Here is a 27,900-nt window from a genome sequence, read left to right on the forward strand (position 1 = left end):
AACAACTAAACATTTCCGGCTACAACAAAGGAGCCTGAAAAATTTGTGGTATTATGGAATAGACAATGATTTTGAGGTGTCACAAGCAAAAATTATTGATTCATTAATGCCATGAATTTTATCATAATTGCACATCATAAGATGGTATCTCGAAATGGATCGCCGTAATTTTAGAAACCGCAATGAACCCACAAGATGGCCATTTCTGGCTTTTATGACTGTTGTGGCTTGTCTAATTTATCGTAATGTAATTACTTCTGTCGAAGATAAAAAATTAGAGGATAATTGTCTTTTGTGGTTGAAGAGTAATGGTTTGTCTTTCATGGTCGACCTGCTTGAGAAAAAAGAAGGTATTGTACGATTCTTATCTAATGCACATATCTGCGTAGCTAGAGTTAAGGACTTTTAGCTGCTTATAGAGATTACAATTCATTGGCATCTTTTGTTATCCGATTGGAATTTGCAAATTGCCATGTTATTGAAAGGCTTGTTTTAATTTGTATAGTTTAATAATTTTGTTTTCTGTAAATTGAGATGCATCTTTGTAAACATTTCAAAATAGGTATTGGATCATTTGTTGACATTCTACAAATAGACATTGAAAAGTTAGCTAAACAACACAAAGTCACAATCACGGAAAGAGATAAATTTGTTAAGAAACGAAAGGCTTTAACCATTGAAACAAATAAAGTGGAAAAATGGCTCAAAGACAAAGGTTTAGAGATATATGCTTCAGGTTTTTATGAACTGGGTTATGTCAATATTGCACGAATTTGCAATGAAATGCAGGCAACTGAAATCAAAGATGTGATTCAAAAGAAAGATGGATCATTTTCAGATTATCAATCCCTTCTTACTGCACTCAATGAACTAAAAAATGACTCAAATATCTGGTTGATTGTTTCTGTTTTCTATTTCATACTGTCTTCTGCGAGCTACATTTTCAAATTGCTACGTAAGTAAAATTTCATCAATATTCCTATGTTGCAATGTGTAGAAGAAAACTAATGTAATTATGCTATTTTCTAGTTTCTTTGTTTATTCTCCTAATTGGCTATCAACTTTATTGTGGGACCTTGGCTCATTACCATAGATACCGGTACCAATTGTATAATTTATCATTTTCTAATTTCATTGGTTATTGTTGGGATGCAAGTTCTTGTAAGGTTGAGTGGTTACAAAATGATGATGTTGTTGGCTGTACTGCATCTTTCATCATTAAGGTGAGATTCATTTATTATAAGTAAAAGCATAGCTTGATGGAGAAAAGTGATCAAATGACGTCGTAATTTGAGTTGTACTTGGTTTTATATTGTTAGCTAATGTAACTTAAAGAATAAATGAAAGTGTTTTGTCCTTGGGCAAAGCATTTAAAATGAATTTTTTAGAGTCAGGGAAATAACTTTTGTAGATCATCAAATTGATTTGAGAACAGTTGCAATGTATTTGATGTGTTGAAAATTTTATCTTACTCAGTTTTTTGTGCCTTAGAAGTATGTAACTCAGTGCCGTAAGTAATGTACATTGAAGAACACCCTTGCTTTGTATTTAGTGAGAAATAATGTCTAAAGTTCTACTGTTTAGATATGTATCATGAAAGCTATATTTTCTTTCTTTAATTCATGTGTTTGCCCATGTAAGCCACTTTTTGCACGTAGTCAACTTTTTGTATGACCAAAAAGCCCATGAGATAACATTTATGTCATATAAAATACATTTCAAAGTTTCTTTAAATAAATTTAACTGTCTAAAGAAGTTATTTCTCTTATCCTAATGCGTGTACATTTTAAAATGGCCACCACATGTATGTGCTTGGAGGTGAAAACAATAGAAATCTGTTGAAGCATGTTATTATCCCACCATGAGAGTTTCATCCATTGTATGTTGTGTATTTGAAATGGTTTTCTGTACTTTGGCTGATTATCAATGACTGTTTAAGTAACCTGTTCATCCAAAAATGAATAACAAGAAAACAAACAACTTTCTTTGTGGGTGCATAATTTTACCCAATAAATTGTTAGTCTTTGGAAAATGTCCGGGAGGTAGGAGGATGGCCCTTGCCCCTCCTGCTCTTTCCTGCTCTTTCGCCCAGGGTAAGATTATCATCTTAAGATGCACGAAACCTTTGAGCCAAGAATAATTCCGTCGAATTTTTTTTGAGATTGTTTTGCTGTCATATTTTTAGCTATACCGTCGTGCGTGGTTTTTTCCATATAAAATAAGAGGTGATGAAAATGTCCATGTTGAAATACGTAACAAGAAAGGCGTTGAGGCGTTTCTCAAAGAGCGTTATGATAAACGTAGAAACGCTTACCTGGTGACATTTTTTCCAAAGATTTCTGGTGTTTACACTATATCAATTTTATTAAACGGTCAACGTATCAACGGGAGTCCATTCAAACAAGTTTATAATCCTGGTGGGTCTGTTAATTGTTAAATTGAATTTTTTTATGCAAAAGTTACGTTATTGTGAGTGTAATTGATTGTGAAATAAGGAGGACGTAGTAACATTCATACAAACTTACCGTGGTCACTTAGGAGGTGCCGAAAAAACAACTTATATAACTGTAAATTTAAAAATTGTCATAAAATGGTAGAGTTTCAGTTTCCTTTTCTCCCCCTCTCGTTCTTCAATCTTCACTACGTCTATTTGTGGATGTTTATTTATAAATAGACATGAAGTTAAAACATTCAGTTTTGAGTACATACCAATTCTTTTACGTTATGGATGCTGAGAAGGAAAATATGATATTTTTTCTTCTTTTGCAATTTATCATATACCTACGACAGTCATGCTTACTTCCAAGTATTTTCAAATAGGTGTCGTCGACACGTCGAAAATTGCAGTACTTAATGAAACCGAAATAATCGTTGTCAACAAAGGTGTTTATTCCCCTCTGAAGATTGATGCGCGTGACAAGTATGAGAATCATTGTGAACTTGACTTTACTGTTCACACGTGTGAAGTTCATATTAAACAGGTTAATATGAAAACATTGTTTTTCCCTTATACGTCTTCACAGAAAATTTTTAAAAAATCCAACGTTCTTGTTTACCAAGGAATTTACGTAATTGTGATTTGTAATAAAGACGTTGTAATTGTCAACGGTTTTTGTTATCTTTTATTTGAATAAATTGATTTATTTGAAATCGTTTGTTTTCATAATTATTGTTAAATTGATGAACATAAAAATGAAAAAAACATAGTCTCTAACAAATGAACCTTCTCCTTCACAGCTGACATGTTAAGCGTTTATTTTGATGCAAATATTGAAACAAGTATTATTTTGTCTTCAATTAGGCTGGCTTGAATGGACGAGTTGTTGATTCTGAGCCATTGTTCTTTGCCAATGAAGACAGAGGTCGAAATGTTTTGCACATTAAGCTGGAGGATGAAGGCTGTTTTCATGCATCGATCACGTGTCAAGGGAGGCCATTAAAAACGGTGTATTTGATATTGTATCTTTGAGTGGTAAGTTTACGTAACTATGACTTCATGCGTTTCTTTATTGAATGATTCACAAATCCTTTTTAAACAAATACATATAATACATAGACTGTGCTATGGGGAAACTTAACACAAACACATCTCGAGATGGTTGGCATCAAACCTGGTATGATGGATATCTTCTTCCGTCAGATTACGATCCTGACCTGCAGGAAGAATGGACTGGCATCCTTAGGCACTCACGTAAAATATATTTTTACTTTTCATCAAGGGTATGTTTGTTTATGTACACTAGTTTTACTTTCTGTGTGACGTTGTTTAAATGTTATGGTCACATCACGTTAGTTCATGTGCTTTGTCTTTTTCTTAAATTTTGTATTGGAAACTATATGAAAATATATACGTTCGTTCCAACTTGGGCTATAGTCAGTTTTTTTGACTTATTGTTTTATTGTGTTATAGAAATTATCGTAAAAAGACTTGTTTAATTTTACAGCAACTAACTGTGAAAGAGTTTTATTGCAAGATATTTCCGTACAGATTGTATTCATTTAGAATTTCTCCCTCGACTAAGGTGAACTTTTATTTTTTTATTTTAGCTTTTTCTTTTTCGATTTTTTAATCATGTACATCTCGAATATACATTTCACTAAGGAAAATTCATTTTGTAGATTATATTACCAGACTACGACGAAAATCACCAAATCTTCTGTGTTGATGATGGGATTCAATCTGTTGTCATGTTTTCATCCACCAAGAGAAGTCTTATTTTAGCTACTTTTTCTCGGTTTTTACTTCGTAATATTGGTACGTACATGAAGTATCGTTAAACTATCCGGAAATTTAACCGCTGTGAGTGAAATTTGTTTTTCAGGTGGAGCTGAGACATTCCTAGAAAAAGACGATATTTTTTCAAAGCTCTTCAAGCACATCATTCCAGGAATATTACAAACCAAGAAAGAAGATTTCAATTGAAGTAAATCGGAGAAATATTTTAGAAAGTGTAAGAATTTTCCTTTTTCTCTGTCGTTTTCGTGTAGTTATAATGCATATTTTGTTTTTCTGCTCTTTCATCTTCCTTTGTTCTTCTCAACTTAGATGATGAAATTTTTTCATAAAAGTTTGTTTGTGCATGACAATTTCCATATTGGCTAGTTTCCATCATTACTATATTGTTGTATGCTTAAAATTAACAACCCTGTTGCAGTCTCAAAGAAAGCATGCACTTGCTAATGTCACGACAAAATTTTCTTAAAATATTCTTTAGTCTTTTGAAGCAACAAAGAATTTTTCGGTATCCAAGTGGTGCAGGCGCTTTTTTATAAAATTTGAAGGCGAACCAGGTGAACATAGTTATTCAGTTTAACTTATTTTTTGAAAGTTTGCACCAGTCTGTTTCTGATGTCATAGTAGTCGCCATCGTATTAACGGTTATATTTTGAACCGTTTCTTTTATGACGAAACAATAGTTGTATTTAATTCTTGCCGTTAGGACATGACGCTGGAGGACTTTCTAGAGAATGGATATCTATTTTATCTGATGCACTCTTTAATCCAAAGAATGAGTTGTTTACTCATTTCAGCAAGGAAGATAAACAGTCACTGGTATGAAAATGATCATATCTGAATGACATAAGTTGTACCATATAGTCACCACGTTTCATTTGCTTTAGCGGCTCGTGAAGATTTCTATAAACAGATAAAAAGACTATTTTCACATGTTTGTAAATGTCAAAATGACTCTTAAGATGACTACCGCTAAGGTTGTCAAAACGTCAGTCAACAACTACAAAAACAGTCCTTCTCAGGACTATACCAACCTGGACGATCTACATTTACAAACATGTAACGATACTCCCGGGTTCAAACCATTTACTTTAGACTATTTTTAGTTGGACTTAGACTATTTTTTTTCATAAACTATTAAACTATTAAACGGTTATTATATGTATTATATTGAGCTTTCCTTAAGTTTCCTAAAGTTTATAACTATGTACGTTTATGTTTCTGTGCACGCGTAGAAATTCAAAATTTTGACCAAAGAATAAGATTTCTAGTCTTCTAGATGCCTAAAATAGAAGTACATTCGAATTTCGAAGAGTCTCAGTCAATGAAGATTTATATTTTCTAATATTATTTAGATATGTCCAAACCAAAATCGACCATCACGACTGAAATTAAAGTATTATGAGTTTGCTGGTCGCATTGTGGGCAAATGTATTTTTGAGTCTTCGTGCAGCGAGTCACGTCGTTTGAATATAAAGGCGAGGTTCATGAGATCATTTCTCGCTCAAGTCATTGGACTTCGCGTTAACTTTAAGGTGAGAACGCAAAATCCATCAAAAAATGCAGATTAGATATTCGTGTAAAAGCTACCGACTTCGCTATTATCACCTTAACTTTTCCTTCAGTATTTCAAGACGGATGATAAGCAACTTTATTCTAACAAGATAAAATACATTCAAGAAGTTGATCCGGATGATCTTGATTTGGTTTTCTCCGAAGAAGAGTATGACAACGATGGCAATCTTCTTAAGGTTTGAATTTTGTGTTTTAGGTTTTTAAGTGCTTGTTTTTACCATGAGAAATTTGATATTTTTTGTAATGACGATTCGAATGAGATGCTATTTAAAATAGAAAGGCTTTCTGTATTACTAATTAAGCACATTCCTACCAAAATTTCACATTTCAGGAAATAGACCTAATTCCGAACGGCCATACAATAAAGGTTACTGAAAACAACAAAATGAAATACCTGGACGCTCTTGCACAATACAAATTGAGCGCTCGTGTAAAGAATGAAATCGATGCGTTTATCAAAGGTATGTATGTACACTAAAGATAGTTGCATTTCGGTTTGAATTGATTTTCATTTAAAAAGTACTTTGTGTACATAAATTAAGAAGTTGACAAGTTGTATTTAAAGTCCCGATTACTATCTAATTTTCAAGGACTGAATGAAATTGTACCTGATAGTCTAATTACGATGTTTAACGAACAAGAGTTGGAGGTAAATTGAAGAAATATTCAATCCGGTTTTTCTAATGTATTTTTTTAATGCAAAACAATCTTATTGTCTCACACAATCTTGTCTGCAGCTTCTTATTTGTGGGACAAGTGATATTAGCGTAAATGATCTAAAGAAAAATCATCTCGAGTTTGCCAGTGATGCATATTTTGACAAGGTAATGTGTTGGTATAATTTACTTTTCATCCCCGTGATTGGTTGGTGAATTAGTTTAGAGCAATGACCTAGAACCCAATCTACTAGATATTTGACTCCGCCAAAATTGTATAGTAATGAGTGAGGCAAGCCGCCATCTTGAAAGGTGGTAAAACTGAGAATATTTACGACTAATATCTGCTTTTGCTGAGTTGATATAGAGTTGCACAGTTGATAATCTATGTTTAATTCTTTAAATGTTTGATAGGATGGTTTTTTAAACTTTGTTTTAACTTACTTTTCATTTTTTGTTTTACTTTTTGCCACTTTTCAAAAAGTCCTTGCCTCACCTTGACACGGTAGTTAGATATCTAGAAGACTAGGTTCTAAATCATTGGTTTCGAGCAATGCACTTTCCTTCGTTTTACTTTTGTTTTTATGGCTTCCATGTATGTTATTTCATGTCAAGCTGTTGTGACTTGTTAATATCTTTATACCTCTCTTCTCTTGTGTTCTTCATTTGGTTGTATATTGTCGTAGATAGTTTGGGACGGTTTGGGTCTTAATACTCCCGGAGTAGTTTTAGAAATGTTTTTCAAAATTATGTTGCCACCTAATCCATTTTGTGCATATATGTATGACATTTTCCAGAAAGAACTATGTCCCTTTGGATTCTAGATTAAGTTATAAGTTATTGTTAGGTAATGAATTGGTTTTGGAAAGCCGCCTCTCTGTTTAATCAAGACGATTTTGCTCGATTACTACAATTCACAACAGGAAGTTCTCAACTCCCCCCTGGTGGATTTTCTTCTCTATCTCCCAAATTTTCTTTTCATCTTCACCACTAAGGAATGCCTTGCCAAAAGCCCATACGTGGTATGTATTTTAATATATATCTTAATCTCATTCTCTTGCATCAACAATTTAAGATAATAGGTATTTCGGCATCATTGCTACTATTTATACTAATGCCGGAAACATCATATACCAGAAAGTGGACGGAAATATTGGGTTTGGAAGTTTTGAAAGCTTTAAAAAGAATAAGTTAAAGAAAAATAAAATATCTTCAACATCTTTACCAGTACTTTATTCAATGCTTTTCAATGTAAAATTTGAAAAGGTTCACTCTCCCGTTTCAAGTTCACATGCGTGCAAAACAATGTAAACAATGTTGTGGATGTCAGATGGCACAACAACTTCATTTCGTACTTTTTAATTTTGATTTTGCTGTTAATTTTAGTTTTAACCAGCTGGTATTGCCTGACTATTCAAGTTACGAAGAATTTCAACGTTGTTTGCATCTTGCTTTAACAGAGGGATGCGAAGGATTCAGCTTTGTATAATTAACATACACCATGTACAAATTATAAAAGCCTAGTTTTCTATTTGTGTATCAACATGCATTAGTATATTTGACTAAGTTTCCCTTGAAGTAGATAATTTATTTAATATAATTTGATATTTAAAATGCACAAAAATCCAACAAATTGAGTCTAATTCTTTTGTTTAATTTTTATGTCTTCACCAATGGACATCCACTTGCGTACGCCCTGTGTATCTATTCTTATTACAGAGAAGTTTGATGATTTTCTAACATGACGTAAATGGATGGAGAAGTACTTCTTTAATTTTATTGATGTACTCCATTGGTTACAAGAATGAATTAGTTCAAAACTAGCCAATGAACAAGCTCGTTAGAAAAACGTGTGGTCCTTCCATGAGGGCAGCTATAAGCTAATCAGCTTGCCCTTCAAAACACCTGAACATCTGACAATTGAATCCAAATTGAGAGCGTGTCGCTCAATTTTTTCCTTTATTTTTGTTTTATTTTCCTTTTCTGTTTTGGTTGTCGAAACAAGCAATGGATTTATCATATGCTCAAGATAATTCGGAAAACAACAATTTAATTGTAAATTATCTACCGCCGAGTATGACTGAAGACGAAATTTCCAAGCTGTTCAGTTCAGTCGGCGAAGTGTGCGAGTGTAAGTTGATTCGAGATAAGCTCAGTAAACACAGTATGGGCTATGCGTTTGTAAATTTTAAATATCCCGATGATGCGAAGAACGCGATTGGAACACTGGATAAACTTCGACTTCAAGATAAAACCATCAAAGTGAGCTACGCTAGACCCTCGTCGTCCGACATTAAAAACGCCAATTTATATGTTAGTGGCCTGCCTGAGACAATGTTAATTGAAGAGCTCGAAGAGATGTTCAGTAGATTTGGCATGATCATCACTTCGAAGATCCTTCGACATCCCGATGGTAAAAGTCGCGGAGCTGGTTTTATACGATTTGACAAACGCTCCCAGGCCGAAGTGGCTATAAGAAATCTCAATGGAACTCTACCAGATGGGGCTGACAGGCAAATCAATGTGAAATTTGCAAATCCTCCTTATGGGAATAAAGGAAAAAGGGTTTCGGATAATCAGTATTTGAGTTCAAATAATAGCATCCCATTGGTTAATGGTCGAGGGCAGAGTTATGGAAATGGTAACGTTGGTCATGTGTATCCACAAGGTAATAACTATAGATATTCTCCAATGAATCCAGTTTCAAGTTCACCAATGTCAGTGGGTGTATCTGCTAGTAATCCCAATACCTCTTTCAATGGTACAACTTGGTGTATATTTGTGTATAATTTGCCGCCTAATTCTGATGAAAAACTTCTTTATGAACTTTTTGCCCCATTTGGTGCTATTCTGAATGCAAAGGTTGTTGTGGATGCAGAAGGTCAACCAAAGGGATATGGGTTTGTTAATATGCCAGATTATCAGGCTGCATTTACTGCAATATGTGGCTTAAATGGTAAACCAATGCCTCATGGGAAAACTTTGCAAGTTTCCTTTAAAACATCAAGAAATAAGTAAGTTTTTAATCATTAATTGCATTACATTGATGCATGAATTGCTGTAGATTAAAATTTTATATATATAAGGGCTATGTTATATGCTGAATATATATATATATATATAAAAATACATATATACGTATAAACTTTGTATGGGTGTTTAAAAACTTGTGTATGTGATGCATACTGTTTATAATGTCAATTATCATTGATAACAATGGTAGAAATGACAGTTCATTTCTTCTATCATCACAAACACAAGCTCACAATATAGGAAAAAGAAATATTGAGTTTTTATTGTGTTGACAACTTCTACAATCATTTCACACAATATTTACTGAACAGACTGTCATATTGTAGAAGGTGCAATATCAATAATCAGCTCAATTTTTCATCACAAAAAGTAAAATTTTGTTTGTTGCATACCACTTGTCTTAGAAATACATTATTAGCATAAGGACACTAACCTTACAAGTTGATTTATTTGTTTATGTATTTCTAGTTATTATTACTTTAGTTTTCATTTGTTAATGCTCATTTGATTTACCCTAACAGTATTATTTTGCTTTATTTTTTTCATTAAAACTTTGCTGAAATATTTTGCTTTATTTTTGATTGCTTAAATTGAATCTGAAAATGTGCAAAACTAATCAGTTGTCTGATTGTTTGTGTTATGGCAACTATAAAATGAATCGATTCTTTGTGTACCATTACCTCTTATAAAATAGGTAATGTAAAACAATATGTGGCTATAATAAATAAATTTATCTTTTGATATTACTTTTAAGGCTATTTTGTAAAGGAAATAGAAAACATATTTGTTTCTATAGAAGTTATAGAACACATGTGAAACACTGTGTCCGCAACCTTTTCCTGTATTTCTAGAAATCTATAAAAAATGGAAGATGTTTTCTATTTCTTAATTTATGACTATAAATATTCATTATACAGTTTCATTTCACATGTATCAAACGTTGTTTTGAAAAGAAAGTTTCACGAGTTGCCAGTCATAGAAACCATTTGTGCTTTAAGTTGTGCGCTTTACAATCATCGATCAATATTTTTGTTGTTTGTACTGGGCATTTGTCGGCGCAAGTTTTCTAGACAATCGTTATAAAAATCGTTTTGTGGAGTAGAGATCCGCTTTAATGAAATACGAATGAAAATGTAATCATTTTTTCATCAAATTCCTTTTGGTTTCTGAGACTTTGTTTTGTTGAAAAAGAAGAATGAAGAAAAATATTTTCTTTACATGCGCGATAGAAGTTAAATCCGTCAGCAAATTTGGGCGGACAGAATTCATGTGTATTCAGGTTCCCGAGCTTTATGCGGCTAAAGAGATGACAATTGAAATAAAACCTAATTAAAAAGATAATTGAAAAAAAGTAAATTACTAATTTTGCTTGTTTTGTCTTTAGTTGACTCTATCCAACTCTACCTGAACATTCGACCGCTTCAAATATATCTACGGCATTGTGTTCTCAAGTGATTTGTTTCAAATTTCTTTGCTAATTACCATTCTTCTTAGTTGAATTATTTTTAATTACTTTCTGTTGTACACAAAGAACTTAAAAAAGCATAGCATAGAAACGTTATTTTGGAAAAAGTTGGGAGTGCACGAAAGTCGTCTGTTTTTGACAAAAATAAATTTCTTGTGTGCCTATCGTTTATACAATCAAATGAATTCGAAATCCTCGAGACGATCCAGTAATATTAGAAATCTGAAAATGCGAAAGGCTTCGAACGATGTACATCACTCTTACTGGGACCAGTTGAGTATGTATCCCAACTCAAGTTGTGATGAATATTTTCAAAACAGCTACAAACTAGAGCCAGACAGAAAATTTCCCGTTCAAGAAGTGCAAAATATCATTAAGGATGTTTTAAACCAAACTTTAATTAACGAAAAGTACGAAGCGAGTAAATGTTCCAGACTGTGTCAAATGTTAAGTCGAATCATCCAGGACAAAGTAAAAAAAACTGGACTTCAGCGGTACAAACTTATAACGTTTGTAACAATTGCTGAGAATCAATCCCAAGGGACCTTGGTCGTTAGTAGATGTTTGTGGAATGAAAATTTTGATAACTACGCTACAAATTGTTTTTACAACGATACAATCTTTTCGCAAGCTACGGTTTACGGGATATATTTCGAATAGTTAGGTTACCATGGAGACAATAAACAGTTCGTGTGTTGCGCACGTCGTTGTTAAATAAATGATCCAATAACTTGTAGTCAACTACCAAGTACCATTTTTTAATTGCAGTAGAATTTACTGAATTATTATGTACATTCAATTTTTAAACTGATTGAATTGTAGAAAATTATTTTGAGCGATGAATAATCGGTACATCACTGTTTTGTAATTGTTCAACTTAGCGGAATAAATGGTACTCAATGCTAATTTGTATTGATATATATTTTGTAAAAATATTTTGCACGTAATTTCAAAATGAATTGTGTAAACTCATGCAATTACTTGACAACTTTTTCCAAATTATTATATAATGGTAGACAAGTTCCTGAAGGTAAATATCTTCCAGTGTTTTGAAGAACACCATCAGGAGCACATATCCAAGGATCATATGTAAAATTCTGCCATTCATTCAAATCGTGACGCAAACCTAAAAATACATCTCGAAAATCTTTATTCTCGGCAAGATTTACTTGTTCCTTCGGGTCGTCCATCAAATCGAAAAGCTGCCAACGGGGACGGTAATAATAATCGTGTAAACTTATGAACCAATGCGTTTCTTTGCGTTTACGGGTTCGATTAAGAATGTCTTGAAATGTATTCGAGATGAAGAAATCTTCATCAATAGGAAATGGCATCAGAAAGTTTAAATTGTGAATTAATTTAAACCGTTTTGTTCTTACGACTCTTGATGGATAATACATGGTCACTTCGTGCAAATTGTGGCTTGCAAAAATTTCATCGTGTATTTTCGTCGTGTCTGGTTTACTTTCTTGAATTAATGGTAGCAATGATTTACCGGAGAGGCTCACCATATTTGGACCAAATATCTTGTATTTAGGATAGGTTACCTTAAACCAATCCAAGACAGTTGGAGTTATATCCAAGAGACTGATTAACGCGTCACTTCTTGTGTTCCATTTTTCACGGTGAAATGGAGATGAAATAAAAAATGGCTCCTTCATTCCTGGTTCGTAAAGGTTTGTGCGACCTTTTAAAAAGTGAAAATTAATAAATCATCAGAATATGTCCACATAATGTTTACTAAGTTATGTCTGACTTCAAGAAATTTTTCAATCGAATTTTTCCCATAGTTGTCCTAAATCATAAAAGTCAATAGCGTGTTTTCACAGGTCACAATGTTGGTAGAAAAACGAGACGACGTGGGAACAGATAGAATTGATGTTGATTTCATGCTCTGTTAAATATAGGCCAGTTGAATTTAACATGGTTACTTCACGTAAAAACACAGTAAAAAATACGCTATAGGCAATGCCTTGTAATTTATAACTCCTAGTTTAAACTATAATTATTTAATAAATATAAAGTTATGGAGAGAGTTTGAATTGGTTTGCTACATTCTATTGCACATTGATCATACCAAGTGGAAAAGGTATTCCGTTATCAGAGCTATATAAAACCATAGTGGAATCCTCAAAACCAGCCTGTTTTAGTTCATCCAGTATTAATCCAACGCCTTGATCCAACCTGCTGATAGTTGTGTATTGTGCAGCTAAATCGTTTCTAGCCACTATCGTATCTTGAACAAAGTATGGAACAAACACATCTGACGGGTCATAATGGATTGGTTTCCAGTCTTCTATGTATCCCATACCGGGTTCACCGTTTCCAAATTTCTCGCAGAATTGGCCTATGAAAGCAACGCCAACTCGTTGATCAATAATTCTTTAGAAAAGGGAAAAATGGTGTGAACTAATGAAGTTAAAAGTTGGTGCACACCATTCGCCTTTTTCAGGGACCGCGAAGCTGGGGATGCTCTCTGGCTTAGGGGGTGCTGAGTGCCCATTGTTAATTTTTAAAAATTTTTACCATACTACAAGTTGCATACAACTTTGGCGGTCAATAGTCTCTCAATAAAAAAATTAAGTCCGCGGGCACTTCATATTTAATTCTGTCTGCAAATTTATAGCACGTGATACAGTGTGTCAACTTCTGGGAAATTTAAGAATTTTACGAAACGTGTCATTAAAACGTCATTTAAAGATCTCAATCTGACCATATTGTGGATTTGTGCTCCCACATCTGTGAGGATCGTGAAAGCCAATGTAGAGAAAGAAAGAGCGATTATCTTGTTGCGATTGTTCAAAGAAATTCCTGGCCAGTAACTTCATAAAAGTTATGTTGCGACCAACTTGCAACATAGGATATTGCTCCTCAGTGAACTCATATTCAAATGGATACACCTGAAAAATTGACAACCGATAAATGAAAGCATGAACGGAAGAAAACTGCTCAAAAATTTGTGTTCTGAGAAATTTATGTATGACGGCTTACGTATTCCGGTCCAACATGTTTCTTTCCAATAATACCAGTTCTTATGCCATTATTTTGAAGAAGTTTTGGAAGACTTTTCACAGCATCAAATGAATTGAAATGATGCACCTGATGATGCAAACCATACATCCCATTCTGATGTTGTGGCAAACCTAAAGATCATGTTAAAAAGTTATATGTAAAATAAAAACACATGTTTGTTCCTCTCAAACCGAATATTTAGCTGAAGTCCCTTGAAACGTTTTGTATTGTGGATTATTCATCCGTTTTCACGGCAGCCTTTACATATATTTGTTTAAACTTGAAGTGGAAAAATTATTGAAGGTGATAGAGTAACAACTTGTTCACTTTTTTCACTTGAAGATGGAACAAACTTACAAATCAGATCTGTGTTTGAAAGTTTGAAACAACAATTTATAAAGCTTTTTTTTGCATCAGCATCAATTATGAACTTTCACACATTGCGAGAAAATTAATGCTCTATCAGCTGATTTTTGATTACACAGAGAAATAGTCTCGCAATTATCTCAATAAATGACGTTAGAATATTTTTTTAAGAGAAGTAGAATAATTTATTCACATATTTGAGAATACTTTAACATACTACTGCTAGTAATTTTAGTATTTATTACAACAAAAATCGTGAAAAGCTTGGCTTGGCAGCTGGCATTATGCAACCTGTGCTTATGAGAAGAGGGGGAGTTCAAAGATTGGCAATCTATTTTTCAAGATTTTGTAAGTTAAGCCCAATTTCAATACCCTCCCCGCTGTTTCTAATTTCAATCTAACAATGTTATACAATGGACTAAAAACAATGTTTGATTATGCGTAATTTGTATATTCACCGACGTAAAAAAGATCTTTTTAAAATGCTTCTTCTGACCTGTTAAGATGGTTGAACGACTCGGAGAACAGCTGCTCACTGACGTAAATGCTTGATCAAAAACAACACTTCTTTCAGCCAATTTATTTAAATTTGGTGTTTTGCATACAGTGTTGTTGTACGCTTGCATTTCAAATCCCCCATCATCGGCAATAAACACGAGGACGTTTCTTCGTTTGCCATTAATTTCAGAGAAGTTAAAACTGTCTTTGCTAATCACCTGAAGAAAGGACACACAGAAAATGAATAAATTCATGAAATGCATTCTAGAACTAAAATATTGAATGTCAATTATCGAACTTGAGTTACAAAGAAAATTTATTTGGGGTCAAGTGTCAATCTATAACTTGACTTGACAAATTGACATCCGCAGTATAAACAGAGAGAGATATCCGAAAACTGACAATTTTATCATTTTTATATTGTTATTTTTTTACTTTGTAAATCATTGGCTGTGACTTGTGACATTTGCGCTTTTTACGAGAATGTCAATATATCAAGATAATGCAATGTGACGATGATTCTCAACCTAAATTTGTTCAAGATGAATCTTGGAGCTCTTACATTGTCACGTCGAACAAAATAAAATGAAACTCGCCTTTAAAGTTTTAACTACATTAATTAATAACACGGATCCGGTTACAATGAATTATGTATTTTCGAAAACAAAACACGAGAACGTATTTAGGGGGTACGAATTAGAATTTAGAAAACTTTGAGAACAACATAGTATTTTGGTAAATAGCTTCGGCGTTTCATTTCCCTAGAGATCATAAGAAACAATATATTTTTTCCTGATTGGCAGCGAAAAACTCAACTCAAGCTTCTGGTGAGCTTCGCGGTTTCGTGCTAAAGATACACATCAACGTCGGTCAAATAATTACGACCAAAGTCGATAAAACAAGTGCCTACAGAGCATTATTTGAAAATTCATTTGCAATTTTCGCATCGCAAGGTCACCGGAGCGGTACGTTAATTGCCACTCGCTTCAATTTTAAAAGTTATATTTTGATAAAAATGAAATTAATAAGTAGTAAAATTTTGGTTTCTCTTCTTGGTAGATGGCATTCAACATATGACGACTCACTGTATGTAATAATTTCCAATCAACAATATAACTTTGTATATATACTGGTGTCATGAATTTTATTTCTGCATAATTAATTAATAATAACAACGTGTCTGCTCGACGTGAAAATGGACACGGTGCCGTCGATGAAGGCGCTCTTCCATTTGGCTGCTTTTACGGCTATATTGGGTGTCTTGTTTATGTATTTTGTTCACATTGTTGCCATAATATATGGGTAGGTTGATTTAAAATAACTATTTTCAGATTTTGTCTTGCTCTTCGAAATAACAATTTTGTCATTCAAGATTGCTGACGTACTCACCGTACTTTGTAGGAAAATGAAACTTCATAAATACAATCATTCATCCAATTCTGATACAACGAACTCAAGTGCCAATTCTTGCCCAGGTGTTACCATGCTGAAGGTACGATCGAACAATCACTGTGCTAACTTGTTATTATATCTCCGGCTATAATGTACAAATTTGCCTTTCAAAATAGTTATCTAGGATAAATAAACTTCGAAAGAAATTGACTTCTAAAATCTAAAGGCTAAAGCCTAATTATTAACTTTCAATCACTCTGAATGGATGTGCTGTGTAAGCAAGGTCAATGAATGCTTGTTATAAGTTTTATTTTAGCAGACTGCCACTATGTATAATTTCTCACAATAAATTATAAAAATGTTGGCACAATCAGATTTCACTGACAGTTCGATTTGCAATGGCAAAATATCTCCATAAAGGTAAAAGTACGAAGGATTGATTGAAAGGAAGATGTTTCATTATAAGAAATTTTTAGCCTCTAGTTGGAGACGATGATAATCTAAAGATCAATTTGAAAAGTTGTTTGGATATCAACTATACCAAGGTATATATATAGCAGCTGAAGCTAAAAAGATCACCTTTAATTGTTTACAGTAATTATTTGGTCAAAATTTGAACCAAACAATTGATTTTAGCTTGAAATTCTGTTTTGCGTGCAAGATGAGCATGATCCAGCAGCAAGGACTGTTGAAAAATTAATTGATCAGCATCCAGATGCAGATGTCAAGCTTCTTACATGTAAGAAATGATGAGATGATATAACATATGATTGATAGTGTATTCACATGATTGATGTAAAATAGTTGATAGATCTAGTACACAATAAACACGACATATTGTCTGATGATATTAACAGGCGGTGGAGGTGTTGGTGGTGTGAATCCTAAAATCAATAACATGTTACAAGGTTACAAAGTTGCAAAATATGATCTGTTGTGGATTAATGATAGTTCACTTTTTGGTATGTTTCACATTGAAAATCCAGGATCTGAATATTTCATGGCTTTTTGCAAGCAGGTTTTAGTGCTTTTGTGAGGTTTTACCTGTTTTACGCTTCTCTCTTTCAATTTAGTTCACCCTGATACTCTGAAAAATATGGTTCTTAACATGACTGCAGATGTTGGAATCGCACATCAGGTGCAAGACTTATTTTAACATGAAATCCTTGAACAAACCTGGCAAAAAATCTGACAATTTTTTACCATAACTTTCATGATCATTTCAACTTTTCTAATTGTTTTATGGGTACTATTCCACATTTACATGGGAATACTAAGCATATTCTGGGGATGCTAGTAAAAATATTTCAATTTGTCTTTAATATGAGGATTTTGGTTTTTGACAGTTACCTGTCTTCTCCTTTTGCTATTCGCTGTTTTTATGAAGGTATTGTTGTTTATAGGTACCATTTTTAGTAAACAAGTCATCTTTCACAGGAATATTACAAAAGGTAGCATTTTTAATAATTACAATGATTAGTAAGTAATGCTAAACCCACTCCAAGCTACTATGACTAAATTTCTGTATGTTCTATGTTTTTGCACAATTGCATTACTCGACCAAAACCAAATCAAATTATTTATTTAGGTTTATTTTGGAACTCAACATTCCCGTGTGTATCTCTTTGCCAATGCCATGGGTTTTACATGCACCAATGGGATGTCAATGCTGTTGAGGAAACACGTTATAGATGATATAGGTAAAAGTAACAATTATTGATTCTATAGTACAACTATAGAATCAATTGTGGTGAAACATCGCGCTTTGATTGGCTAAGCATGAGCCATGGTTCCTAGAGGATAAAACCAATTAGCGATGAGTGCCATCTTGTTATGTGCATGATGACTTTTATCCCCCGTTTAGTGAGACTCCACTATTTGCTTCAATGATAAAGAAAAAAGTCTTTTCGTATTTGTTTACTATAAGTACCCTAAAATACTTCCATAAAGAGGGTTTGATTATTCAATATTTTCCTTTTGCTGAACATTGTATTTATTTCAAAGATTTTTTGACCAAACAATTTGTCAGTGTAAACTAGGAAACATATCTTTTCGACAAGTGTTTTGTCTTGGGTTTTTTTCATAGAAACAGGTCCAAATGTTACTCATTAAACAATTTATTGATCTCAATAATGTGAAGTTACAATATCAACATATTATTTAGTCACATATACTGACCTGTCATCATATTATATAAAACAAATTCCGAAGAAGCAAGACATCTTGAGATTGCAAAATATGAATCAAAACAAGACAAGAAGTAAACTGTAAATTTTCGACTTTATTTCAAAGTCATCCTCAGATGGAATGAGGATGACTTTGAAAGTCGAAAGTTTGCAGTTCACTTCTCGTCTTGTTTTGATTCATATTTTGCAATCTCAAGATGTCTTGCTTCTTTGAAATTTGTTTTATACTATATTTCTTTAAATTGTCGGCTGGTCATGGTTTTTTATCATCGTACTATTTGTTGTTTTGTTGAACAATAATTGTTGATACGTTCATGGCTGACCGTTCAATCGCCATTGAAAGTAATTCGAAATCTTTCATTTGTGTTGTAGGTGGTCTTCAAGAGTTTTCATCTTACATAGCGGAGGATTTTTTCATTAGTAAATCATTTGTAGACAGGTTAGTGCTGCTGTTTTGATTATGACATTTGAGCTGTGAATGTTAGCCAATTTAGCCATGTTTTTTTTGTATGTTTTGAAGAGGTTGGAAGATTGCGCTGAGCTGTTACCCAGCGTTGCAAAATCCATCAAGAATAAGCTTTTCATCTTTTTTTTCCAGAATGGTTCGGTGGGTATTTCATGTCTTTGATCTCTACTTACAGAAAATTTGTTTAAAGGGAAAGTGTCATATATTGGGTAGCTAGCCAGTGCTCAAGTTTTAGCTCTGCTAAGTATGTTTCTGGACAGCATCATTATTCATTTTTTTAGACATCTTTTCTTTTGCACAATTAGTGAGTACGGCAAATTTCAAATGTAGGATTATATAAACTGGTTGGCTACGATATCGAGTGTGATAGTATTTTGATGTTAGTGTCCAAGTACGTCTGACGTAAAATTGTGACTCTCGTTTTCTCTCTTAATTGAAGGTGTTAACTTGTTCTAATTTACTGCGTTTATGACCATTTACTGTGAAGAACATCGATCTGAGATGCGAAATTTAGCCTATCATTTTCAAATTTTGATGTCAAAGAATATGCCGAAATAGTTTTTGAAACTTAGCAAAACTTTGTGAGCAAAGTATTGTTACACGAGAAGTTTGCTATTCTGCTCGAAAATCAATCAAATTAGAATGTATACACCATGAAACACGGAAGGATTGATGTCACATGTTTTTAGAATTATGACTTGTCCGATTTAAGTCAGGCATGGTGAACGAGATGTGTATTTCTGCGTTATATGATATTGTGTTGTCCAAACTCTACTATGTTAAGAGTTATATGTGTTATTTACCTGCTGGAAGGTCCGTACGGACAAAATATTTTCACGAGGTCTCAAAAATGGCCCGAGGCCGAAGACCGAGGAACGCTTTTGAGGCCGTGTGAAAATATTTTTAAGTACGTACGCACCTAACAGGTTAGTAACATATTTTTTCATTTTTATTATGAAGAAATTCGCGTTGTAAAATGGCCGATGGCCCGATGCAACTTGACGTTGAGACTGAAATTGGATTGTTTTCTACCGGCAAATTTCGCTTTGTTTGGATAGTAAAATTTACTCTCGCTATAACTACTATTTGAATACATTTTTCTTTCTCGTTGAACAATTTACATTGTTTTTAAATCAATTTTAAAAATTTTAATTTCACTTCGTAAACAAATACATTGCGAAAAAATATCACTTTTGGCCCACGGGCAAGTTATCGTAAAAAGCTGAGGCAGCCAATCGAATTGCTGGAAATCAAAAAGTATCACTTCGCATGCTTAAATAAAAAAATAATGATATGATTACATTCGCGACTCATAAGGGATGTTTATCAAAAACAACAGTGACTACTTAAATAGATACCAAACTTCCCAACTCTGATAAAGTATCTGCCACGCCCATTATAATTGCCCATTGGTTGGAAAAATTAAATCTCGTACCCTGTTGATGCAACTTTCCGCTTAACGATCGCGGTTGTAACATCGATAGTCGAAGTTCGTTAAAAAAAATAATTGTTTCACTTGTTTCTAATTGTTTCACTTCTATGTAAGATAAACTTGACTTTACAAATACTTGAAAAAGAAATGATTGCCCAATCACTGTATAACAACTTTGCGTACAACAAAGTAAATGAACAATGTTTGTTTAGATGGACCCGTTTACGTGTTACAATGATGCCTGTGATCGGTGTACTGGAACCATTGACGGAATGTTTAGTGATAGGATTGCTGGGCTCTTGTGGGGCGAAATATTTATTGGGTTTTAGTGCATGGAAAGTTTTACTGGGTCATTGTTTGTTATGGTTTTCTGCAGATATACTGTTGCTAAATATCATGCAGGGAGTATGTTTTTGCTTTTACTTTGTACATTTAGAAAATATTGCATATATAATACAAAATATTTATTTCCACTTTTCCAGCCTGATACGTTGCCACCATTTCGTAAAATAGTTTTTGCATGGCTTTTACGAGAGACATGGACCTATATCATATTTCTGCGAGGGATGTGTGGACGAAAAATCTCTTGGAAGAAAGGAGCATACCGTATCAAGACAGGAGGAAAGGCATTTCGTATTCAAGGCATGAAAATCGAGGATGATAAACATTGTCTTTAATGGCAAAATCTCCTTTTAATAAATTAATTCTTTTAATTGAATTATTTACCACGCAAAGTTTCGTTACACATAATCTGCTGTAGCGTACGTAGCCCGTCTATATACTCCCGCTATGTTAATATTCTGTTCAGTGACAATGAAAACAAGATATTTGTAAATAACTGAAGGCAATCATTTAAAATTTACATAGCGGAAGTTAATCTGCTAAGCTACTGAACGTATGTCGAGAAATATTTGAAATTATTAGAATATTAAATGAGAAATAATAGTGACAATTCCCAATTGAAAATTACCTTCAGGCATGTAAGAAGTGAAAAGTTTTACTTTTTCTAGTTGTATGTTTTAAATTAACCTAAACAAACGTCACATTTTAACTGCTAATGTTGTGTTATATCTAGAAAAACTACGTTATACGCTTTTGCAATAACCTTAATACCAAACCCGACAATTTATTTGACCAAATAAAATAACAAAGATATCAACAGAAGTATAACTTAAATATCAATAAATAACTAATTGCATCAAGATACGTATATACAACATTACATGGGTTTCAAAGAATTTTAAGTCAGTTGCTTCACTATGTGCTCAAGGCCTAATAATAATTTGAATTCCGCATCTTGAGGATTTGGAATGAAGTCAGGGGCATTGGAATTGCTCGCACATTTTGGCAGTGAGTTGCAGGGTAATGCAGTTACCTGCTTGGCGTACAAATAAACTTTATTGTCATTCATTATGCCTACATTTCGCATTTCTCCCGAGTTGGATACATGAAGAAGTAGCTTCGTTTTACCAGTACTGGACGTTGCTTGGTTATCAATATTTTTTGTCTGACTTGGAGGCAAAAAGTTGCAAACAAGAAATTTACCACTGCTAAAGTTGCTGACAACAGTCGCAGGAGGAACGGTTGAGACCACGCCAGCGCAATTTTGTACGGTACTTGTTAACACTGCACTATTAGCTTGAGCAGTGCTAATTTGGGCAGCGTTGCTAATGTCGGAGATCCCGTAAACGGGAACAGTTTCGTTGGAATATTTAACTGATGTAGTTCCAACAATCGAGTGCTGTTGTGATAATGTACTGTTTCCAACAGTTAGTTTGGAAGCCATTGACACTGAAGGAGGAAAAGATATCGCCACAGAATGAGATCGACTTGGAAGAAATTTTTTGGATTTGCAGAGAGTTTGTGAAGGCTTGGGTAAAATTAACCTAGAAGAATCTCTCTCTCTGTGATTACATGAAGTAGCAGTGGTAACTAATAAAGGTTTTGGAGCCAGGTTTCGTTGGCTAACCACTGTTCTCGGTGGTTGACTATTTTTATTAGGTGCGCTATTTTTGTCAGATGACTTTATAGTACGTAGAGTGGCGTGTTCGTCAATGATGCATTTTTGTTCTGGTGCTACTTCGCTTGTCGTAGTATTGGTAATTTGGGGAGGCTTTTTCGCTGCCTCACTATTTAAATCGTCGTGAATCGATTGTGCGCTAAGTTTAGCAAGCTCATCTACCAAATTTTTATCTTGCAAATTTGCAATAGGGATTCTTATTGTAGAATTCAAACTTTGAGTCGAATGAGTGGAATCTTTACTTGTTTTGTTGACAGTAGTTGTACTGCCTGAGTGTTCACCCACCACAAAAGCAAATAGTTGGTTGGAATCATTCACTCCATTTATCGTATTGAGTTGCACCAAAGGATTTGAGGACCAATTGGGCTGCCTACCCACGTTGTTTTGATTTGATGAAGTTACGGTTGGCTTGTCAACCACAGACGATTTACTTGTTTGTGAATTACCTGCAGTATTAAGTTTGATAAGCCGGATTCCTTCTTTAGGGATTGGCGAATTAGAATCGAGTAGAGAATTAGAAATCTTTGCAGTGCTTGGAACATTATAACGTGCAGTTTTACTTATCTTCGAGCAGGACACAGGAGTTGTCTTTGCTCCAGATTTTCTTTTCAAATTTTTTACATCCATATTTTCTTCGCTGGGATTGGCTATTTCACCACGAAGTGAATCACCCTTGTCTTTGTTAACATTGTTTCTATTTGATAGTGTTTCAGACTTATTTGCATCATTGGAATGAAAAGATTTACTTTGCTTCTCGGGCAATCTGTCTTGAGAATTGAGGCCTTTCTTCGCCAGAGAACTGATCGTACTCTTATTCCTTTTTAGGGGAACTGCTAATGTTCTCGTATGGCCTTGCAAAATCTTAACGTTGACAAGCTTATAGTTTTCGCTGTTTGTAAATTTAGTTGATGTTTGGCCGTTTGTGGAAGCTTTTCTTTTTCCTGAGGAGCGGCTATTTTCAGATACAGCACTAGTAGTTTTGCTGTTAATGTTGTCGGGTTTGGAATGTGGTTGGACGTTTATCGCGTTTGACGATGATGGCGATTCAGTATTCTTTATTACTTCCAGCCTTGGACTTTTTCGGCATAGCGAAGGATTCTTCTTCACAAAGTTTTCTCGCAAATGTGCAGCGACCGATGTTGATACAACTTTACTCTTGAAACGACATTTTTCTAATTCTTCCTCTTTCTTTCGAAGTAAATCCTTAAGTTGGCGAATTTTTTCTTCTTGTCTTGTTGGAATTTCTTCAATATTTTCTTTACAAACACCAGATTCAAAACCCAGTCCATCATTTGCGCACACGTAATCACTGTTATCACCTTCCTCATTTGAACATGGGGTGTTTTCTACCTCAGTTGAAGACATTAGTTCAGTGCCACATTGAACGTCGTCGTTGGAAGTATATTCATTAATGTTATCAGAAAAAGCCTCTGTATTTGTACTTAAATTTGTTAAATTGGTTTCGTGCAGTTGCGATTGAGTCTGAATCGATTGTACATTCGTCGTGGATTGATTTGTTTCACCCTCACTACATCTGTTCTCAATATTTCCATCCTTTAAAAAGGTTTGTTTTTCATCTACCACAAAAGATGTTGACCCAACCTCTGTTTTGGAATACGGAATCACTGTTTGTTTGGTTGCATCAATAAAAGTTACAACATTTACATTCGGGCTTGTTGTGTATATAGGAATTGAGACAGTCTCGTTGCAAGGTGGCATTGTTAGAAGCTTAATATTGCTGTCGGACATACTAACAATGTTCTCAGTATATTGCAATTCTTTACTAACATCACAAGATAGGGAATTATTTTCACATGGGTCTTTTGTGTTATCAATTGTCGATGCCAAAGAAAACACGGATGTAATTAAGAGAAATCCATCTTCATCTTCAACTGGTTCTTCATCCAGTAGTTGCATCTCAATTTTAGAAGCTTCTACTTTGTCTTCATTTGTTTCCGCATTCGTCTGTGAATCAGTTTCCTCATTTTTAATAATTATGTCGTCTTTACTTTTGCCTAAACGGCTGTCAAAAAACTTACGACGTATCTCCTCCTTTGCAATGGAATTAATATTAAGTTTTGATAGCTCCATGGTAAAAACGTTTCTAAAAGAACACGAGCAGGTTAACATGACAAATGCAGTTTGACTATTACTGCTGGTGCTTTGTCTACCTGGCGCGAATTATCTAGAATCGAGATTCAATGCAGTGCCAGTGTTCTACAATAAAAATCATCGAACCTCTCTCTCCCCCCCGTATCTCTCCTGATAAGATCATCCTACATATGCTTGCATTGTTATAAAAATATGCGCCAACTGGCGGAACCTTTGGGTAGGGGTTCGTCTTTGAGGCGCAAGATCTCCCAGAACATCATAAGGTTAAATGCTTATATTGACATTTGCACAGTACATAAGTCATAATTTATGATTTTGGGGTGCAAAATTATTAGGGTTCACCCCCCCTGAGGACGCCTCTGATCCCACCCACAAAGTTTAGTGGAACTTTACCGTACCTAACTATTGCATGCGTTATTGTGATTTTGACGACAAAATAAGGTCATAAATGCATAAATCCCGACCCAGGGCGTACCAGGTCATTTATCGTGTTTTGTTCACACATAGACATTCTTTAATCATTTGATAGTCTCGCAAGTGAGCAGCGAGGCGCGGGCAATGAACTGAAGGTGATAATCAGCGCGTAAGAAAAAAATCACAGTGATATATTGACATTCCTGATTATGTTCATCAATTACCATTTCAAAACAAAATCTCTCGCACAAGTGAGCATTATTTTCTTTTTGCTCGGTGTTTACAAACGGTTCTCACATTTTCTTACATAATAGGCAGCGATTGCGCAGTCACAACACATGATTAATTGACGCAAAACTCGGGCATGGAGAGGTAAACGGATGTTGCTAGAATAAGTCCCGTCGACGCCATATTTTGCACGTTGAATTAATTTGGGCCGTTTTGTACTTTGTGGGTTTACAACGAAACAATACCGCGCTAAATACAACTTTTTTTATTACAAACATGAATAAAAAATATTGTAGGTATTTGTGTTGCAGATGCTTTCAAAGAGTAGAATTCATACGATTGTCGCGGAATAAACTGAGATAAACATTAACTGTTTCTGTCGGAATAAAGCTTTGAATGACAAAGTTACGAGTAGCATAGCCGGATCAAATATTTATCAACTACTTTAGAAGAATAAGCAAAGTTGAAGATTCAAAAAACTTTAGAAGACATAATCGTCTGAATTGCCAGTTCCTTGAGCAAATCGTAGACGAAATGGAGGCGAACAATGCAAAGCAGCCGCCATTACTGTGAAATGCGGGCATCCAATAAGCTGTGGTCTATGAGTCAACAAAATATTTACTACAACTCCGAATTCATTAGATTTACAAATAATACGATTTGCTTACCGTCTTATGCCGTGAGATTGTAAGACAAGAATGGTAACAAAACATTAACAAGAAAGACAGCTATCATTATTAACATTAAATAAGTTGCCGTCGGCTTTCTTCAGTTTGTTGACTTATTAGTTATTAGTATTCTCTCAAATATCAGAGTTCAGACAGGCAGCTTTTTCACCTCCTACAAGAGCACACCAATCAAAATTCACAATTTTACTTGAATATCCAATCAAAATATCAATGGAGTTAGAAGAATTTTACTTTAATCAGCGAAAATTTTAAGAGTACATTTCCCTCCACGTACTTCCGGTAAGATATAAATAAATGTAGTTTTGCCATGGGGAATTGGGGACGAAGACACGATGCGCAATAAAGACTAGAAGTTACTATCGCAAGAGGAAGTGCTGCTCCAGCCCCTTTTCTCCCATGGGACGAGTGCTCAGAAGAAACGAAGTCACGCGCTCGGAAAGCTAATGCAAGCTCTTGCGAGCATATGTATATCCGCTTCCGGTTCTTTACTTGCACTATTATAGAGACGTCCTTGTTAATTTAACTTTAAATTAATTGCTATTTTGAATGAAAACCGTTTTTATTAGATTATACTATATCTTCATTTGTTATCCAGGCTCTTTGTGAAGAGTTACATCGTTGTTCCCGGATAAATCGAACAAAGTTTACTTCCAACGCTGTAATTCACAAGCTGTGAATAGACCTTTTCAAGGTTATTGCAGCCATATTGCAGGGGGTGCAAAAACATTGGGCCGAGCGCGTGGTCGCGCATGGCGTCTATATAAATTACTAATAAATGCGCAAAAATTACCCTTATACATATTGGCCATTTCTTTCAAACATATTTCTCAAACTCGTCCATTTTAATAGTCGAATTATTATTTGCGATTTTTTATACACGTGAGTCCAATTTTGTGGCAATCAACAAGTGGAAAGTTAAAGAAAACATTTGTTTTCTTTGAACAACTTGACCGTCGTTTGAGCGATGTTCTTGAGTTCGCAAATGTGCGGAACTCAAACGAACTAAACCCAAGTCAAGCAAAGAAAAGCCAAGTCAAACGAACTAAACCCAAAACTAGCCGAGTAGCTGTGAGCAGTCATAGCCGAAATTAGTAAAAAATGCGCGTTGTGCAGTTGGATATTGCGATAATGATAAACGCTATCCTGATTATCATGTTAAGAGGTCTCACGTAGAAAAGTTAGTTTTTCATTAGTGGCCCAAAGATCAAGCACTTGCTGAAATTTTGCGAAAACAAATAGCAAACAGCAGAGCCGATGACTTTAACCCAAAGCCTTGTGCACAAGGTACTTTCGTTTGCTCAAATCATTTTCCCTTGGGAAGAAGAACCCCAAACAACCGCGCAACGGATTATCCTTCAGTTTTATTACGCTATCAGAGTACGAGCAATTGAGGACTCCGCTTAAACGTAAAGGAAGAGAAACATGGACGACATCAAAGCGTCCTCATCACGCCTATGACACCGAGGATTCTGATTCAAGTTTTGATGGAAATCCAGCAAAATCTGAGGCATCTTTACTCCCTGTCCTTTTGGAATTTGAGCAGTTGACGAGAGAGTATGATGTAAGGTTTCACACCGGCCTGCCATCGACTAACAGTTTTAAGTGTGTATTTGAATACTTGGCTGTTTCTTCTTCTGGCTGTTTAGTCGCCTTACATAATAATAAAAATAGCAATGTCTCTTTACAAATAATTGGAAATACTAATAAGAGTTTGCCGTAGAATAGTTCCTCGCGATACTTGCTGACTTTGCTGTAGACATGTGCGTGTGTTGCGAACTGAAGAACATCGCTCAAACGACTGTCAAGTTGTTCAAAGAAAACAAATGTTTTCTTTAACTTTCCGCTTTTTGATTACCACAAAATTGGACTCACGTGTGTAAAAAATCGCAAATAATAATTCGACTATTAAAATGGACGAGCTTGAGAAATATTTTTGAAAGAAATGGCCAATATGTATAAGGGTAATTTTTGAGCATTTATTAGTAATTTATATGGACGCCATGCGTGACCGCGCGCTCGGCCCAATGTTTTTGTACCCTCTGCAATATGGCTGAGATAACCTTGAAAAGGTCTATTACCAACGCTGTATACGTCGCAAGCAAAAGGCAGAACTAGATCTAGC

The 27,900-nt window shown here is 34.5% G+C and overlaps 4 protein-coding genes across 9 annotated transcripts; 2 read left to right on the plus strand and 2 right to left on the minus strand.

Annotated features, from left to right (window-relative positions):
- Positions 1 to 15: 15 nt before the first annotated feature.
- Positions 16 to 8,098, plus strand: LOC124454975 (apoptosis-resistant E3 ubiquitin protein ligase 1-like). The gene is given in 22 exon segments (XM_047005761.1): positions 16 to 350; positions 563 to 955; positions 1,030 to 1,223; positions 2,186 to 2,417; positions 2,821 to 2,981; positions 3,302 to 3,437; positions 3,440 to 3,472; positions 3,557 to 3,720; positions 3,945 to 4,022; positions 4,120 to 4,255; positions 4,323 to 4,381; positions 4,383 to 4,451; positions 4,716 to 4,791; positions 4,941 to 5,053; positions 5,590 to 5,769; positions 5,860 to 5,985; positions 6,141 to 6,270; positions 6,400 to 6,458; positions 6,547 to 6,633; positions 7,313 to 7,436; positions 7,439 to 7,487; positions 7,852 to 8,098. Coding segments are annotated over 22 exon segments (2,898 nt in total). The 5' UTR covers positions 16 to 154; the 3' UTR covers positions 7,955 to 8,098.
- A 250-nt stretch (positions 8,099 to 8,348) lies between these two features.
- Positions 8,349 to 21,267, plus strand: LOC124439261 (ceramide glucosyltransferase-like). 4 transcript variants are annotated; one of them, XM_046989651.1, is made up of 14 exons: positions 15,498 to 15,574; positions 15,643 to 15,804; positions 15,899 to 16,141; positions 16,241 to 16,331; positions 16,708 to 16,776; positions 16,868 to 16,970; positions 17,089 to 17,193; positions 17,305 to 17,369; positions 17,635 to 17,682; positions 17,820 to 17,931; positions 18,790 to 18,856; positions 18,938 to 19,024; positions 20,528 to 20,720; positions 20,798 to 21,267. In XM_046989651.1, exons 3-14 carry the CDS (start codon positions 16,035 to 16,037, stop codon positions 20,990 to 20,992), a joined length of 1,242 nt encoding a protein of 413 aa, XP_046845607.1. In that variant the 5' UTR covers positions 15,498 to 15,574; positions 15,643 to 15,804; positions 15,899 to 16,034; the 3' UTR covers positions 20,993 to 21,267. The 4 variants fall into 4 exon arrangements, with proteins under 4 accessions (XP_046845474.1, XP_046845607.1, XP_046845546.1 ...); XM_046989590.1 differs by having other exon boundaries at positions 15,518 to 15,804; XM_046989518.1 differs by lacking the exons at positions 15,498 to 15,574; positions 15,643 to 15,804; positions 15,899 to 16,141 and adding an exon at positions 8,349 to 9,479.
- Positions 11,695 to 16,310, minus strand: LOC124439540 (N-sulphoglucosamine sulphohydrolase-like). 2 transcript variants are annotated; one of them, XM_046989899.1, is made up of 6 exons: positions 16,229 to 16,310; positions 14,838 to 15,057; positions 13,955 to 14,106; positions 13,677 to 13,863; positions 13,041 to 13,310; positions 11,695 to 12,650 (listed from the first exon to the last, which is right to left on the minus strand). In XM_046989899.1, the coding sequence occupies exons 2-6, from the start codon at positions 14,965 to 14,967 to the stop codon at positions 11,941 to 11,943; spliced, it is 1,449 nt and encodes a 482-aa protein (XP_046845855.1). In that variant the 5' UTR covers positions 14,968 to 15,057; positions 16,229 to 16,310; the 3' UTR covers positions 11,695 to 11,940. The 2 variants fall into 2 exon arrangements, with proteins under 2 accessions (XP_046845855.1, XP_046845786.1); XM_046989830.1 differs by lacking the exon at positions 16,229 to 16,310 and having other exon boundaries at positions 14,838 to 15,178.
- Positions 21,268 to 21,408: 141 nt separating the features above from the next.
- Positions 21,409 to 25,996, minus strand: LOC124439102. Of its 2 annotated transcripts, none has more exons than XM_046989425.1 (2): positions 25,758 to 25,996; positions 21,409 to 24,439 (listed from the first exon to the last, which is right to left on the minus strand). In XM_046989425.1, the coding sequence occupies exon 2, from the start codon at positions 24,424 to 24,426 to the stop codon at positions 21,556 to 21,558; it is 2,871 nt and encodes a 956-aa protein (XP_046845381.1). In that variant the 5' UTR covers positions 24,427 to 24,439; positions 25,758 to 25,996; the 3' UTR covers positions 21,409 to 21,555. The 2 variants fall into 2 exon arrangements, with proteins under 2 accessions (XP_046845381.1, XP_046845308.1); XM_046989352.1 differs by having other exon boundaries at positions 21,409 to 25,688; positions 25,758 to 25,944.
- Between the last annotated feature and the right edge of the window lie 1,904 nt (positions 25,997 to 27,900).

Source organism: Xenia sp. Carnegie-2017, unplaced genomic scaffold (assembly GCF_021976095.1).
Source record: "Xenia sp. Carnegie-2017 unplaced genomic scaffold, XeniaSp_v1 HiC_scaffold_1, whole genome shotgun sequence".
In the NCBI taxonomy this organism is placed as follows: domain Eukaryota; kingdom Metazoa; phylum Cnidaria; class Anthozoa; order Malacalcyonacea; family Xeniidae; genus Xenia; species Xenia sp. Carnegie-2017.